Here is a 17,117-nt window from a genome sequence, read left to right as displayed (position 1 = left end):
CTCATGTCATGATCTCAGGGTTGTAGGATCAAGCACCATGTCAGGTGTGGAGCCTCCTTAAGAGCCTCTTTCCCTCTGCCCCTCCCCCCCTTTAAAAATTTTTCAGCTGTCTTTTTTTATTTTAACACAGCTTGGAACATTCTGCATAGAAAACACAACATTTAAACGTAACACAGTTCATGAACTCCATTCTAACATTAGCATGTCATGTCTCACTTGGATTCAGATGTTTGTTTTTTATTGATTAGTTTGTTATACTTGGCTAAGAACAGTATAACCATATTTCATCATTTTTAGTGACTATAACATTGCTTGGATCAAGTAATCGTATATATATAGATAATGGCTTCACATAAAGTATTTTGAAAGAAGTATTAGGTCTCCATTTATTTACCTTCTTGTCTTGGTAGAATTTCCACTAAAATGAATTTTAAGATGAGGAATTCATTGAAAACGCTTCAAATGTTAAGTTAAATCCAAATCATTTATTTATTTAAAGTTTTTAATTAGCCTAGACTAATGCATTAGATTCATGTGTTCCCTTCTAAACAAAGAGGTGGTAAAAATTAAAATAGTCTGTTTTTTAACCCTCACAGTCAGACATTTAGAATCTTCTACTTACAAACAAGTAAAGGAAAATTAAATATCCATTAGTTCACTAAGGATTTCTTCTATTGGTTAGCACTAAGTTACGTACTTTTTACGTACTAAGTATGTCATCGTAAACTTAGTTAAGAATTTGGGGGATGGGAGGGGAAGAAGAATGTTTATTAATGTATTCTGAATCTTTCCTCTAATACAACTTATTTTACTGATTTTACCCTTAAAATAAATTTGCAACTGAAAGCCTCTATGATGAAAGAATATGGGGGACTGTATGATTAATAATACGTCTAGATTGTTAGAGGGCGTGCTAATTTTTTAAGTGTCTGCATTAACAGAAAAAAGTAAATCCAGATTTGCAAGTTGAAGTAAAGCCCAGTATTCGAGCCAGAAAGATTCAAGAAGAGAAAATGAGGAAGCAAATGCAGAAAGAAGAGTATTGGCGAAGACGAGAAGAAGAAGAACGCTGGAGAATGGAAATGAGGTAGTATCTTTAACTTTTAGTAGCATGATAGAAAGTGGTTCAGCCTTTCTAAAAAACTTAGCTATTCTGAGTATGACTCCTATTCAAAGCAATCCAGATTTATTTAGTGTACTTTAATTTTCACTTTTCAGGAAGATCATAGGTACAGGAAAGAAATGCATTAAAACTAAGATATTGGCTATTCTAGTATTTGACCATGGCTTTGGTATTAGGAATTATGTGGTAAGTGGTATCTTACATATATTAAATATATGAAGAAATAGTTGAATTATATATAGATAGATTTTTTTTTTTTTAATTAAACTCTACTATACCCAGTGTGGGGCTTGAACTCAAAAACCCAAGGTCAAGAGTCACCTGCTTTAGTAATTGAGCCAGCTAGGTGCCCCAGAATAGTTTAATATTCTAAATAAATGCCTCAGTTTAAAACAAAATAGAACATTTTGTTACGTGATAAAAATATCCTGAGTATAAGATTTGGTAGATTCTAGACAATAATGTGTGCATTTTACAAAAGAAACGTCTATTATAGAAGCTTTAGAGGCTATAGGGAAGGAGAAAGGAGAAAACATATCTTCTAGAGATATATTAATATTTGGTTTTATTGATATAACTGAGTTTTTTTTTTGAGAGAGAGAGTGTGCGCACGGAGGAGAGGCATAGAGGGGAGAGAGAGTCTTAAGTAGGCTCCATGCCCAGTGCAGAGCCCAATGTGGGGCTTGATCTCACAACCCTGAGATCTCACAAACCTGAGCCCAAAACAAGAGTTAGGTGCTTAACCGACTGAGCCACCCAGGCACCCCAACATATCCTTAAATGATAAAATTCAGGGGCACTCGGCTGGCTCAGTCGGTAGAGCATGTTACTCTTGATTTCAGGGTCATGAGTTCAAGCCCCACATTGGGTGTAGAGGTTACTTGAAAAAATTAAATGGTACAGTTCAGTGGTTTTTAAGTAATACAGAGTTATACAGCCATCACCACAGTCAGTTTTAGAACTGTTTTTGTCACCCCCAAAAGAAACCACAAACCCATTGGCAGTCCCTGTTTTCCCACCAACCCCTACATCTACCCCTTTCTGTATAATATACAATATACTTCTGTCTATAGACTTACTCTGGGGGCGCCTGTGTTGCTCAGTTGGTTAAGCGTCTGCCTTCCGCTCAGGTCGTGATTACAGGGTCCTGGGATTAAGCCTTACATCGGGCTCCCTGCTCAGCAGGCAATCTGCTTCTCCCTGTCCCTCTGTGTGCTCTTTTTCTCTCTCTCTCTCAAATAAATAAATCTTTAGATTTATTCTGGAGATTTCGCATAAATGGAATCATACGATGTATGGTCTTTTTTGTCTGCCTACTTTTTTTTTTTTTTTTAAGATTTTATTCATTTGACAGAGAGAGACACAGCAAGAAAGGGAACACAAGCAGGGGGAGTGGGAGAGGGAGAAGCAGGCTTCCCGCAGAGCAGGGAGCCCGATGCAGGGCTCGATCCCAGGACCTTGGGACCACGACCTGAGCCGAAGGCAGACGCTTAACGACAGATCCACCCAGGCACCCCTGCCTACTTCCACTTAACATAATGTTTTCAAGGTTCATGCATGTTTTAGCATGTATCAGTACTTTGTTTCATGGCTGAATAGTATTCCATCATATGAATGTGTAACATTGTTCATTTATCAGTTGATGGACATTTGTGTTGTTTCCACTTTCAGGCTGTCATGAATACTGCTGCTAGGAGTATTTGTGTACAAGTTTTAAAACATAATTTCAGGGGCACCTGGTGGCTCAGGTGGTTAAGCGTCTGCCTTCAGCTCAGGTCATGATCACAGAGTCCTGGGATTGAGCCCCACCCGGCTCAGTGGGGAGCCTGCTTCTCCCTCTCCTACTCCCCCTGTTTGTGTGCATGTACTCTCTCTGTGTCAAATGAATAAACTCTTTAAAAAAAAAAATATATATATATATATATATATATATATATAATTTCAAAAAATAAGAACAGAAGCATAATGTACACTTTTTTTTTTTTAAGATTTTTTATTTATTTGACAGAGCACAAGCAGGGAGAGTGGGAAAGGGAGAAGCAGGCTCCCTGCTGGGCAGGGAGCCCGATGAGGGGTTCAATTCCAGGACCCTGGGATCATGACCTGAGCCGAAGGCAGACGCTTAACCGACTGAGCCACCCAGGCGCTCCTGTTCACATTTTATAATTCACTTTTTTCATTTATATGTCAACTTACAAATTAAGCTAGGATTATTTTTATTTTTCGTGACTGCATAGCATTCTCTTATAGATGTATAATTTTCTTTATAACTTGTCCCATATTGTTAGTTAGGTTGTTTCCAGCGTTTCTGTAACATAATTATTACATTGACCATCCTTGAGGCTGTATTATTGCATAAATCATGATTAGTTGCTAATAATAATATTTCCAGAATTGGAAATATTTGTTTGAAGGAGACCCGTACTTCTGTCTATACTGAATACTGTAACTTCAGTGGTTTTCAGATATTTTGGTCTCAGGACTCTATACTCAGTAATTATTGAAGACTCCAAAGAGCTTTTGCTTAATGTGGGTTATAGCTGTCAAGATTTCACTATATTAAAAATTAAAACTGAGAAGTTTAATATTTACGAATTCATTTTAAAATGACATTTTAACTATATTTGTTTAAAATATAAACATATTGACTATATTATATTGCATGTATTTAATAAATATGGTGAAAATTAACTCTAAAATAACTATTTGTTCACCAGAATAGTGAGAATGATACTGTTTTACATTTTTGCAAATCTCTTTAATGTCTTGCTTAAGAGAAGGCATCATGATTCTCATATATGCTTCTGTGTTCAATTTGTTGTGATACCACATTTTGCCTCTGGATAACCACTGTACATTCAAAAGAGAATCAGAACAGAAAAGGTAAATGATGTCTTAATATTAAGACATGGATCCCCTGACAGGGCCTCAGGGAACATCTGGAGTCCTTGGGCCACACTTTGAAAATTGCTGCTGTAACATTAAAGTCCCTGCCAATGAGAGAAATACGAAATCCTTTTTTGGTTGGTTGGTTTTTGTTTTCATATTTGAAATTTGGGGGTAGGAAGGGGAAATCTTTTCAAATTTGTTTCAGTTCAGTTTGAATTGTAATTATATTACTGGCAAAATTTCAAAAACTTCTTTTGAGTATAGTTGACACACAATACTACATTAGTTTTAGGTGTACAACATACTGATTCAGTAAGTTTATACTTCATGCTATGCTTACCACACGTGTAGCTACCATCTGTCCCCGGACAACACTGGTAATTCATTGACTATATTCCTTATGCTGTGCCTTTTATTCCTGTGACTTACTCATTTCATAACTGGAAGCCTGTATCTTCCACTCCCCTTCACCCATTTTGCCTGTCCCCTCACACCCCTTCCCTGTAGCAAACATTAGTTATCTATATTTATAGGTCTGATTTTGCTTTTTGTTTATTCATTTGTTTTTTTAGATTCCACATATCAGTGAAATCATGTATTTGTCTTTCTCAGTCTGACTTATTTCACTCAGCTTAATACCTTCTAGGTCCATCCATGTTGTTGCAAATGGCACGATCTCATCCTTTTTTCTGGCTGCATAATATTCCTATGTGTCCATCCACATCTTCCTTACCTGTTTGTGTATTAATGGACAGTTAGGTTGCTTCCATGTTTTGGCTATTGTAAATAATGCTGCAGTAAACATAGGGGTGCATGTATCTTCTCAAATTAGTGTTTTCATTTTCTTTGGGTAGTTACACAGTCGTTGAATTATTGGATCATAAGGTATTTCTATTTTTAATGTTTTCCACATTGGCTGCACCAATTTACATTCCCACAAACAGCATACAAGGGTTCCTTTTTCTCCACATCCTTGTCAGCCACTTTTTATTTCACAAATTGAATTTTATTTCATGTTTGACCATTTACATTTCTTCTGTAGTAAATTGCCTATTCATTTTTTATTTTTTTTTACTTACCTGTTGTTCTGTACAGACACTATATTGTAGCTATTGACCTATTATTAATGTGTTATATTCAGATAGTTTTTGCTGTTATATATTGATTTTTATTTTTTTAATATGTTTAAATATATCAGTCTCAATTTTTATGAATAATCTGCCTTTGTAATGCATTTGAAACTCTCTGTACTTAGATTATGGAACTTTTCTTCTTTTGCTGATATATCAAGTATTTATTAAGCACCTATGATGTGCTAGGAAATTGCATGTAGTGTGTTAGGCACTGAGTATGAATTGGTAAACAATGGATAAAAATCCCTGCCCTTATATAACTTAAACATTTGTGTTCAGTAATAACAATAAATTATTCAAAACTGGAATGAATGTAGTTTTCCAGAGCCGTCAACCTGTTCATTTTCTCTCAAGGCCTAAATAACAGAAAAGTATGTTTCTGTACTACTTCCAAGTTGGATGACCCAAAAAAAGCACACTTATTCCCAGCCTGAGGAAATTGGTAGTTTCTATAGAGCTACTTGAGAAGCATACTTGAGATTTTTTGTTTTGTTTGTTTTTGGAGAACCACACTTCTTTCTTTTATATTAAACAAATTTGTCTAGTAAACCTTATTACTATCAAAATTTGCTTTAGAGACATGATTTCCCTTGGGAGTTATCGGTACCTAGTTTGAAGCTAAAAGTAAAGACAGAAGTGAGAGTGAGGTAGTGAAAGAGAAATTAGATTCTGAAAATGACTGTTAAAGCAGAGGTTATACAATAGCTGCCCACAGTCCAAGGTCAGCCCATAGATGTTTTATTTGATAAACATAGTATTTTTAATCTGAACCAACATTAAAGATTTTGAAAAACTTTAAAATCCTGATGATCTTGGGATTGCAAACCTGTATTCCCTTATGGCAGTAATTAATTGGGGCTGAGTAGCAGCTGTTCTCTCTAGCCAGAACATGTACTTTCTTTTTATTTTTTCTTCAAATTTTTATTTAAATTCTAGTTAGTTAACAAACACGTGCTTTCTACTTGACCATAGTCCTCTCCAACCTTAATATGTCCCCAAAAATGAGACAGAAAATGAGTTGCCATTTATCACTGTCTTGCACTGTTGTTTTTCCTCATAGTAGACAAATTTGTGTATGCCTGTATCCTAAATGGGGAAATTAAAAGTAGTCTTCAGAGAGTCTCTCTAAGGAGAAAATAGGAGGGAACACATTTCTTTGGAGACAGCAAGATAATTCCTGAATGTGTGCTTCACGTCTTTGATTCATACACGTTATTGGTCTGGCCACTCTAGGTAGGCATTTAAGTTTACAATCTTTATCTTAAAGAGGGAGAGATTGAAAGGAACTCTGAGGTTTCTGGTGTTTGTTCCTTTGGCTTTGACATCAGGCCATGAAATTTTGTGTTGCTTTTCTCTTTGTTTTCTCACCTCTTTTCACTGATATTTGCATCCATTTACTTGTAGATGAAAGCAAGTAAAGGATATTAGATACAGTAGGGAAAAAGAAGGGTGTTAGCCAAGCTGATTTGGGACAATTTTTTAATTGCATTTTTTTGTCATTACTGATGTAACTTCTTGGGTTGTATTTTTCTTAAAGGCTTGTAATGTCATTCTCTATTTTCAGACGTTATGAAGAGGACATGTACTGGAGAAGAATGGAGGAAGAACAACACCATTGGGATGATCGCCGCCGAATGCCTGATGGAGGCTATCCTCATGGTCCCCCAGGCCCATTAGGCCTTCTGGGAGTCCGACCAGGCATGCCTCCTCAGCCACAGGGGCCTGCAGTGAGTGTCCACTTAATTTACATAGGGCGGTGAAAGTGTAAGATTGGTTCAGCATTAGAAGATAACAGTTTGGGGGGGCTAATTCTTAGATTTAATAGTCTCATAATCTCAATGTAAGTTTTTCATCTGATTTAGAATTTTCCCTCCTTTTATTATAGCTTCCTAACTCATGTCTTTATAAGGACTTCATAGAGTTTCCATGAATTTTTCTTACTTTCAGTAAAAGCTAAACAGGAGCAGAGCTTTTGTTCTGTCAAGTGTTCTTTAACATTAGAGATTTTCTTTGTTTTTCTTGACATTTGCAAGAACAACCAATTTTGAAGGCAGCTGCTTTGCCTTCAAAATTATTATGTTCCCACTACCTGTTGTTGAGAATCTTTTTTCCTTCTTCAAATCCCAACTATCTAAAACCTGCTACTGCTTCTGAATTGAGTGCAGGATAAAGGGGTATGTAATGGTTCAACCTGACTGAGCATCAAAACTATTGGAAAGATACGCATCTTAAGAGTTTGTGTTTCACAGAAGCTGTGTAGAAGAAGAGACACCAACTTACGAGGAACATTTCATAGAAGTTCAGACTACAAAACTAGAGGATTTTTGTTTGTTCTGTTTTCCAGAGAACATTTAGGAGAAAATAGCAAATTCCTCCTCTTTAACTTATTCTCTTTCTCATTTGTCTTTACACAGAACAAGCATTTGTAAGACCTGTTTTATCAAAGCCAAAAAAAGTTTCACAATCACTGGTCTTTAAAGTTGAGTAAAAAGTATTTTCATAACTTTATTAGATATGGTGTTCAGGCAAAGCATGTGTACATACAGAGATATGCATACATATACAAGCTTCCGACTCTTGACAGTATAACTTTCCAAAGTTTGCAGTTTTGTTTTTACTGAAGTAGAAAAAGGGAAGATAATTTTAAATGGACATTTTGCATAGTTGACTTTCTTACTAAAAAGGCATGAGAAACATATGTATAGTTGAAAAACAAGTTTACTTTTGCCCAGGAACCATTGCTTTTAAATGAAGTAACTTTTTTCTCTAGCCCTTACGTCGTCCTGACTCATCTGATGATCGTTATGTAATGACAAAACATGCAACCATTTATCCAACTGAAGAGGAATTACAGGCAGTTCAGAAAATTGTTTCTATCACTGAACGTGCTTTAAAACTTGTTTCGGACAGTTTGTCTGAACATGAGAAGAGCAAGAGCAAAGAGGGAGATGATAAGAAGGAGGGAGGTAAAGACAGGTGTGTTTTCAGAGTTACTTACTTTGCTTATTTTTGTTTTTCCTTCCATGGACTTCTTATACTTGAAATAAAAAGTTACAAAGACTAAAAACTCTGGTGTGAGTGTACATGTCTTACCTTATTTGAGTAGATATTTAATGTATTTAGCTGCTGTTTGCTAAAATGAGAAATACACAGTTCCCTTATAATCTCCAACCTTGTGATTTTACTAATTTTATTTTAATTTATATAAAACTATTTTGAGTCCTTTTTCAAAGCAGCTTTCATATTTGCATTCAGCTGTTCTTCAGTTTTTATTTGTTGTATCTGTCCCTGTTCAGTCCTTGTTTTAGCAACTTGTTTCCTTAATTTATTGACCATAAAGAATGAAGAAGCTTAAGCTTTGGTAACTTTTTTTTTTTTTTTTTTTAATGTAGGCTCCAGGCCCAGTGTGGAGCCCAACACAGGGCTTGAGCTCATGACCCTGAGATCAAGAGTTGGACACTTAACCAACTGAGCCACTCAGGCACCCCTAGAAACATCTTTCATATCAAGTTTTGCATTGTAATCTATAACTTCTCATTTTCCTTTTACCATTTGGAAATATTTTTATATTAAACATGACTCTTGGGGGGCCTGGGTGGCTCAGTCAGTTAAGTATCCAACTCTTGATCTTAGCTCAGGTCTCAGTCTCAGGGTCATGAGATTTAAAAAAAAAAAAAGAAGAACTATGACTCTTACTCTGATTTATAAAATGAGACACAGAAATGTTAATATTCTTTGAAATTGTCCCTGTGAGAACTTAGTTCTTGATTTATTTATCCATATTTCTTATCTAAATGAAGGATACTTCTAAAAAATACTAAATATTTTTTAACTAGTTGATGAAACTTTTAATAGTATAAAAGTTATTTAATTTACTATTATATATTTAGAGATTATCATGGGTCTGGTTGAGAAGAGAAATGTCATAATATAATTTGATTTCACTGCAGAGCTTTAAAAGGAGTTTTGCGAGTGGGAGTATTGGCAAAAGGATTACTTCTCCGAGGAGATAGAAATGTCAACCTTGTTTTGCTGTGCTCCGAGAAACCTTCAAAGACATTATTAAGCCGTATTGCAGAAAACCTACCCAAACAGCTTGCTGTAAGTATTATGGAAATGTTCATTTTTACCCCTTGTCTGGTTCAGAAGTTTTTGGCAGGACTAACTGTGCTTTCAGCCTAAACCTAAGCCAGCCTTTAAATTTTTGGCTTGACTTTCCATGTTGAGTTTTTTTTGCTTCGTTGTGCAAATCGGTAGGACTATTTTCTACTTTGTCTTTTTAGGTTTTATAGTGCTTGTATTTGACATGAAGCCATCTTGCTAATTTATTTAAAAATGTAAAATTGTAGCACATGTCCTCATCCTGTTTTTTCCCCAAGATTTGAAGCATAAGAGAGAAGGCAGTTGACAGAATATGGTTTTTCTTTCTTTTTTCTTTTTGGTTAAAGCCCCTGTGTAGCAAGCTTAAATTTTTAAAATCTGTGAACCTCTTGCCTATTTAGTTGAATACATGTTTTTAATAAAATATAGTAAGAAATAGTCTTTCCAATTTGAATTTCCCTGGTTTTGTTGTGATTTTTGTTTTGTTTTGTTTTTCTTTGTTTATAATGATAGGAATTCTCTGTCCAGCAAATCATGGCAATGCACAATTAGTAGAATATCCCCTTTTGGTCTTTCAAAAGCAAACTTTTTGTTTTAAGTTTGAATTCTAAAAAATTTTATACATTAATTTGTCAGAATCTCAGATTGAGGTTTAAATATTCCTTGGGATGCCTGGGTGGTGCAGTCAGTTAAACGTCCAGCTCTTGGTTTCGGTTCTGGTCATGAGATCGAGCCCCACGTTGGGCTTGGCTCTCAGCACAGAGTCTGTTTAAGACTCTCTCCCTCTCCTTCTGCCTTACCCACCCCCCACACACACACACTCACTCGCCCATTCATGCTCCCTCCCTCTCTCTCTCTCTAAATAAAATCTTAAAAAAAAAAAAAAAACTCCTTGAATAATTTAATGTATATAATTTATCTTAAAACCTTGCAGTTTAATTAGATATTCTAAATCCAAGGATTGACATTTCATTGGTAATGTGTATTCTACAGCAATGAGTCAGAATAAATAGTACCTGACCACAGCAGAGCAACTGGTAACAAAAGGGATAGTGAAGCACAGTGTTGAACTTAAGCTCTGACAACTCTGACACTTAATGTTGTTTGCTTTATGTTACCATTGTTCCAGAAATGAAGTTTCTTATTGTGGATGAGTCTTTTAAGTACTAGGAGCCAGCAGAATTGGCATTGTGTGTCTGCTGCTTATTCCTCTGTTGAGGCTGCTAGGGCAGTGGGGTGTGGTGGGGGGAGAGGAAAGGTTTGAGGACCTTGAGAGAATTATGTAATTTGCTAGAAATATCTTGATCTTAATTGTGATACTTAGTAAAACTACAAAGCGGGAAATACATCCTAAGGAAGTAATCAAGGAGTTAGACTAAAAACAAAATACCGTTTCCAAATCAGACTGTACTTACTATACAAGGGAATAAAAAAAAGTAGAATTAATGCTTCATCATTGTCATAGTTGACATTTATATAGTACTTAGTATGTATCAGGCACTGTTTTTTGTTTTTTGTTTTGTTTTTTTTCTTTTTTAAGATTTTATTTGAGAGAGAGCACACGAGCTGGGGGAGGGGCAGAGGGTTGGGAGAGAGAGAATCTCAAGCAGACTCCCCGCTGAGCACAAGCCCCCAGTGTGGGGCTCAATCCCAGGACCCCTAGATCATGACCTGAGCCGAAGTCAGACACTTAACTGACTGAGCCAACCAGGCACTGTTTTAAGGGCCTTATATAGTTAATTCACTTAGTTCTATAGGTTAGGTAAAGATTTCTGTCCCCATTTTACAGAAACAGGATAGGAGAGTTAAATAATTTGCCCATCTTCACAGCACTAGTAAAGTAACAGCTGGAATTTGAACTTACATACTATACTATAAACACTCAATGTAATTTCTGTGTAACGTCTTCATTCATTCATAGGAACTGGGGCTTATTATCTTTATCAAATTGTAGTGAATCCTGGTTTTTCTGGCTGTTAATCAAGACTTTTTGCTCTCTGATTATGAAATATAGATGTTGATTTCACAGTGTACAGTGGGAATGGTTGAATTCAAGAATCTATTTAGTTTCATTCAAATTCTGCAAATGTATGAGAACTTAACTACCCAGATGCTATTTGGAAGGTACAGTAGTAAATACAGCAGTATTTCTTTTATCCAAGAATTTATAATCTAATAGGGACATATACAAATAATCTCTCTGATACAAATAATGATAAATGTTCGGTCAACAAAGAATTCTAAAAGGAAAGTATAGTAAGAGATTAATGATATTTGCATTATTGTAAGGCTTCTTGGAGAGTAGTATATTATCTACTCCTTATAAAATGATTGAAGTAGGGGTGCCTGGCTGGTTTCGTCGATAGAGCACGTGACTCTTGATCTTCGGGTTGTTAAGTTTGAGCCCCATGTTGGGTGTAAAGATTACTTAAAAATTAATTAATTAATTAAATGTTTGAGGTAGTGAGAAAATGAAAGAGCCATAATGAATCTGCTTTGTCTGATAATGTAAAAGTCCAACTAATTTTTTTGTACTCTTCATTACATAGGTTATAAGTCCTGAGAAGTATGATATAAAATGTGCTATGTCTGAAGCGGCAATAATTTTGAATTCATGTGTGGAACCCAAAATGCAAGTCACTATCACCCTGACATCTCCAATTATTAGAGAAGAGAACATGAGGGAAGGAGGTTGGAAAGCCATTAAACATTCTACTTTTCTATTAACTTTTTTTTTCATTTACCTACTCTTTAAGATGGCATTAAGCCCTAGAAGGCAACATGCTGGCATTACATATGAATTGGATAGATTTGACTTATGTAGCAACCAGTTTTGCTTAAGATCATTTCCCAGAAAGTAAATGCTCTTTTTAGTAATGTACTTTTATATAAAACACTCATGGTATTATTGACTTTCTTGATTTTTTTCTTTTCTTGCTAACCTCAGATTTCTGGAAAAAAAAAGTTCAAAATTATTCTTGCTGACTTAGTGGACACATGAAAAAATTAAATGTTGGTAGTAAGGGGCCACAAATTTAACTTCTATTAAGAAGTTTTTGTTCTTGTCTTTAAAAAAAAGACAAGAGAGTTTCAAATAAAATTGGTTATATACTTGTAATACTTACATTTTAAGAGGCATTGTTATATGTGTAATCATGGATTTGGCTTGTCCTGAGGTAAATATTTCTAGTTCTCTGAGGTTGCTCTTTTGTTTGGAGAGTTTTCATGAATGCAGAGCATCCTAATGCACGTAGATTTGGGCATTTGAACCCAATATAATTATACTAGAGATATTGAAAAATAAATGGTGTAGGTGTAGTTAGTAAGTTACAGTACAGTACAGGGTTTTTAAACTTACTTTACAATTGTAGAAGGTGAAATCCTGCTGGTGCCAGCAATGTTGCTTTAGGGACTGTTCTGTAACATTTTCAAAGCTTCAAAAGCTTTTAAGCCAAAAAGCATGGTCAGTGTCTGCCTTATGTTGGTTCTGTTGTTTTATGGGTCAGATAAAATTTACTTTGTTTCCTTTCATGTTGTTTTTGTACATCTTAACTTGTTGAGTATGGAGTTATATAGTCTACACTAATATTTCTTTGTGATACAGATAGAGGAGAAAAGAATACTGTATTGAATATTAAAATTGTCTAAAATAGCATCAGTAGGCTCTTAGTTACTGTCCCTTTAAATTTGTTTTCTTACAGCAAAGCAATTTTTTTTTAAGGCACTGGGCTTTCCACGACCCAGGAAGACAACACTTTTTTTAAAATGCGGTCATTGGGAGACATGTCTAATCTTGCATACTTCACATATACACCATATCAGGACTTGTATGTTGTATAAGCTTTGCATCTTAAAAATGAACGGGTTTTGTGTAAAGGATCTTTTATATGAACATGATTTTCCACTCAAAGTCTGACTGTGGATATTGCTGGAAAAACAGTTCCTGAGTCAATCTGGTCGATTCATATGCAACATATGACCCTTAGGATTTGAAAAAGAAATCTTCTAATATGATATAAATAAACGTTGTTATACTTAGGATGAAATTATACTCATATAACCATTTAATTTAACTATTTCAGAGCACATTTTATCCAATTCTATTTAGCCTTAGTTAAATTTGTACATTATTGAGTTATTTTGTTACATTGCAAAAGTCTAAAGTTCATATCGCATCTATAGTAGTCTTTGATAACCTATCCCTTCTAAAGGAAACAAAATTATATTTTTGTCTGACCCAGACTTGAGTTAGAATTACTGTTCTGGATTTCATAAATACTCTGGTGAGAGAAGTGATCAGTCCAAAATTGGAAGATTTTACTTCAAGACACTGAGCTGAAAAGTTGGATGTGCAAAAAGTGTAGAAACATTGATAGAGTGTTCCTTGCTGCAGATAACTGCAGTAAACTATGTCTTTAGCTTCATTATGAAGATTGCTTCTTTCTTGCTGCAGAATAACGGTATGTATTCTCTCTCACTGCAGCTCCCAATGCTCTGTGTCTTAAAATGACTTAAAGCCTATAGCTTGCTTTGGGGAGTTAGTACAGGGGGTAAGGAAGGCTTTGCCGGAAGAGCAATTACAAATCTTGAGACTTGAGACTTGCGACTTGCGCAGTGTGGTAGCTCTTTAATAAAGATGGTCCTGTTTAATACCAAAAATTATTTTTCAATTATTTAAAAGAAATTATTAAATTGCCCAAATAACTGTTAAACGCATGACAGATCTATTTTATAGTACTGTGTTTGACAGTTAAACACTAAGTTAACAGTTAATTGACTTGAAGCTTGAAATGTTGGTAATGCTCTAACCCTTGCTACAGAGTCTTTTCTGCAGCAAGTCAAGTATGTGTGTGTTTTTTTCCACCTGTAGCTTATCAGGCCCGGTCCAAAGCCTTCTAGCAGAGGGGATTGATTCCTGTCAGGGGTTGCTGCCAAGACATCGGAAGGATTTTTGACCAAGGTTTTCAAAAGCTCAGTGTCACACCTGCCATTTGATTAAGGAGGGATTTTGGATGCAGAGTCTGGCATTTATTGTCCTTTGTGTGGCTGTTTTGTTTGTTTTGTCTTTGTCTATTCTAGAATTGAGCAGTGTTCACACTAGTTTTTAAATGGTTGTGGGTGGATTATATATTTTACATAACCATGTTAATTTAAATTAATATATTCCCATTAACTTTTAATCATAAAATAGTGTGGACACAGCATGTCTTCTAACTGGTGATTAACCCCTTAAAATTGATGAAATTACATTTATGTAGGGTAAGAATTTGCTTTTTTTTTAATAAATTAAATGATTTTTGTTTTGTTAACTGGGTATTAGGCAACAAGTATGATTTTTTTGTTTTTAGCACAATATACCTAAGGGGTTAATCCACTTGAAATATAAAATGGGTGCAAAAATCCACACTCTAAATTTAACAGAAACTTTCTACTTACAGCTCTTAATTTGTTTTTAAATTGCAATAGGTGTCTTGGCATCTTTGAAATTGTATCATTAATTAAAATTTTCAAAGTTATAAATGCTTGTGTGCAAAAAGAAAAATTTTCTTACATATTGAAGGAAATTATAACGTCGTGAAAATAACATTAGAAATTCAGAAACTTTTTTAGAAAGAGATTGCACATTGTCACCTATTTGCATTCTAGCTTTAGCAGGTAATGTAAATAAGGGACATAGAAAGAGGGTCCTTCAGCAGTTCTGTAATCCTGCTTTGAAGAATGGTTTTTTATTTCATTTTTTTCTTTCTTTTTTTATTTCCTTAGTTAGCTGTGCTTTCCTTTTTCCTTTTCCTTATCTCAGAAGAGCCCCATCTCTTATGGTCGGTATGTTTCTGATTTTAGTAGTAGGTCTTGCAGGTTTTGAGATTGTCCACTATTTTTTAAAAATCACTAATATTTTGTCTTGATAGTTTCTTTTTAGTACCCACATTCTTCTTTCAGTCTTAATCTCAGAATGCTGCACAGTGTTCTTTGATTATCTGTAAATCGCCCTTCTAACATGTCTTCTTGAAAAATCTGGATCATCTGATTATTTGAAGAGCAAGAACTAAGAATAGAAAGCCCAGTGGATAGATTTCTTTATCATTTTTAGAATATGTTTCTTTATGTGTTACCTACTCAAAATAAGGACAACTGTCTTTTAAGATAACTGAATGCCCATACAAAATATATATAATTAAATAACTTGCCTGAAGTGGCAATAATACTCTTAAAATCATCTTTAACTTCTTTTATCATGTATTTCTTTTGTCCCTCATATTCATTTGGTACCCTCAATGATTTATTAAATTATATCTTAAATACCCCATAATTTTGGTACACTTTTGCCAGAAGACTTAAGTTCAATGGATTACTCACCTAGTGTGTAATTATGTTGTATTTAGAAAATATTTCTACTATTAAAATCATTAAGAGCTATAAATTAGATTTACTTAGTTGCTATTTTGAATAGTTTGATTAGCAAATATGCTGTTATTTTTATACACACTTTACAGATATGTTCAGATGAACATATAGCTGGCCCTCTATCATGAATGTAAAATTAACTTCTTGTCCTAGTTTAGGTTCAGACTTTCTCAAGTTTTTTAGATAGCTCCTTTATGTTTTAATACAATACTCTGATTTAAAATCCATTGTTATAATTTTAGACCATACATATTCTTTATCATCAAAGAGTTCTTACTGCATCTCTTCTTTTTCTATACTTATCCTATTTAACCATGTTAGTTCCTATTGCCCTTTTCCACTATACCCATTATTTCTCTCCAATTATCCTTTGGAATATTTTTTTTTTTAAGATTTTATTTATTTGACAGAGACAGCGAGAGAGGGAACACAAGCAGGGGGAGTGGGAGAGGGAGAAGCAGGCTTCCCGCAGAGCAGGGAGCCTGCTGTAGGGCTCGATCCAGGACCCTGGGATCATGACCTGAGCCGAAGGCAGACGCTTAACGACTGAGCCACCCAGCGCCCCATGGGAACTTTTTAAAAGAGCATTTCATACTCCCTTAAAGCTAAAATTTCCTGGTAGAAGAGAAAAACATTGACCTCTTAGAAATGCCTATTTTAGGCTCTTTGTTTTTTTCCATGATTATTACTGTATTGATCATTCCATATTTATTACTAGTTCTTTGCTATATGAGCCCCAGAATAACCTCTGACCATTTAGAATACTGAACAAACTTAATAGTTTATCGTGAACTCTCATTTATTAAGGTGGATTTTTGTGTTCCCTCTTGTGTTGTCTTTGTGCTGGTGCACTGTGTCCAGTAATCCTTCCTTTTGATTTTATTTTGGTGGGTAGGGTTGATTATTTGCAGAAATCACTTATATTTCTTAAGAGTTTAAATTCTCCTTTTGATTGTTACATTGGATTATATAAATTTGCTGAAAATAACTCTGGGTACGTTAAAGTGCTGGTAAACTCTCAAATGGCTCATGTGACACTGATGCTACTTTAAGGAAGTGTCTTGCTCACCTGGTCAAACACCCATTCCTCACTGCATTTTGCCAATTCAATCCATTTTAGATGTAACCTCGGGTATGGTGAAAGACCCACCGGACGTCTTGGACAGGCAAAAATGCCTTGACGCTCTGGCTGCTCTACGCCACGCTAAGTGGTTCCAGGTTCGGAACATCATTTTACTTTTTTCTTGTAGCCTTATGAGAGAGTAGTTCAGTACAACATGTTTAACTGTGTTTAAACATTTCAAAAGATTGCCCAAGCAATACTACTTTAAATTAAATCTCAGAAAATATGTTAACATAGAAAGCTGGGTATGAAGATCTGCATATTGCAGTTACTATTAATTTGACAATAACCGTAGGTTTGGGGGTGTTTTGTAGTTTGGGGTTTTTTATTTTTATTTTTAGTG

General features: G+C 35.0%; 1 protein-coding gene across 3 annotated transcripts in view; it reads left to right on the top strand.

Moving 5' to 3' along the window:
- The window catches only part of ZFR (zinc finger RNA binding protein), an 82,269-nt gene that overhangs the window by 40,811 nt on the left and 24,341 nt on the right, over positions 1-17,117 (top strand). For all 3 annotated transcript variants that reach the window (XM_032415131.1, XM_032415130.1, XM_032415129.1), the window contains 6 exons: positions 942-1,087; positions 6,710-6,872; positions 7,916-8,121; positions 9,096-9,246; positions 11,796-11,937; positions 16,772-16,869. In XM_032415131.1, the coding sequence (XP_032271022.1) occupies positions 942-1,087; positions 6,710-6,872; positions 7,916-8,121; positions 9,096-9,246; positions 11,796-11,937; positions 16,772-16,869 (906 nt within the window). The remainder of the gene's footprint in view (positions 1-941; positions 1,088-6,709; positions 6,873-7,915; positions 8,122-9,095; positions 9,247-11,795; positions 11,938-16,771; positions 16,870-17,117) is intronic.

This window comes from Phoca vitulina, unplaced genomic scaffold, assembly GCF_004348235.1.
Source record: "Phoca vitulina isolate PV1807 unplaced genomic scaffold, GSC_HSeal_1.0 scaffold17, whole genome shotgun sequence".
NCBI classification, from domain to species: domain Eukaryota; kingdom Metazoa; phylum Chordata; class Mammalia; order Carnivora; family Phocidae; genus Phoca; species Phoca vitulina.
This window is presented reverse-complemented; position numbering and strand designations above follow the sequence as displayed.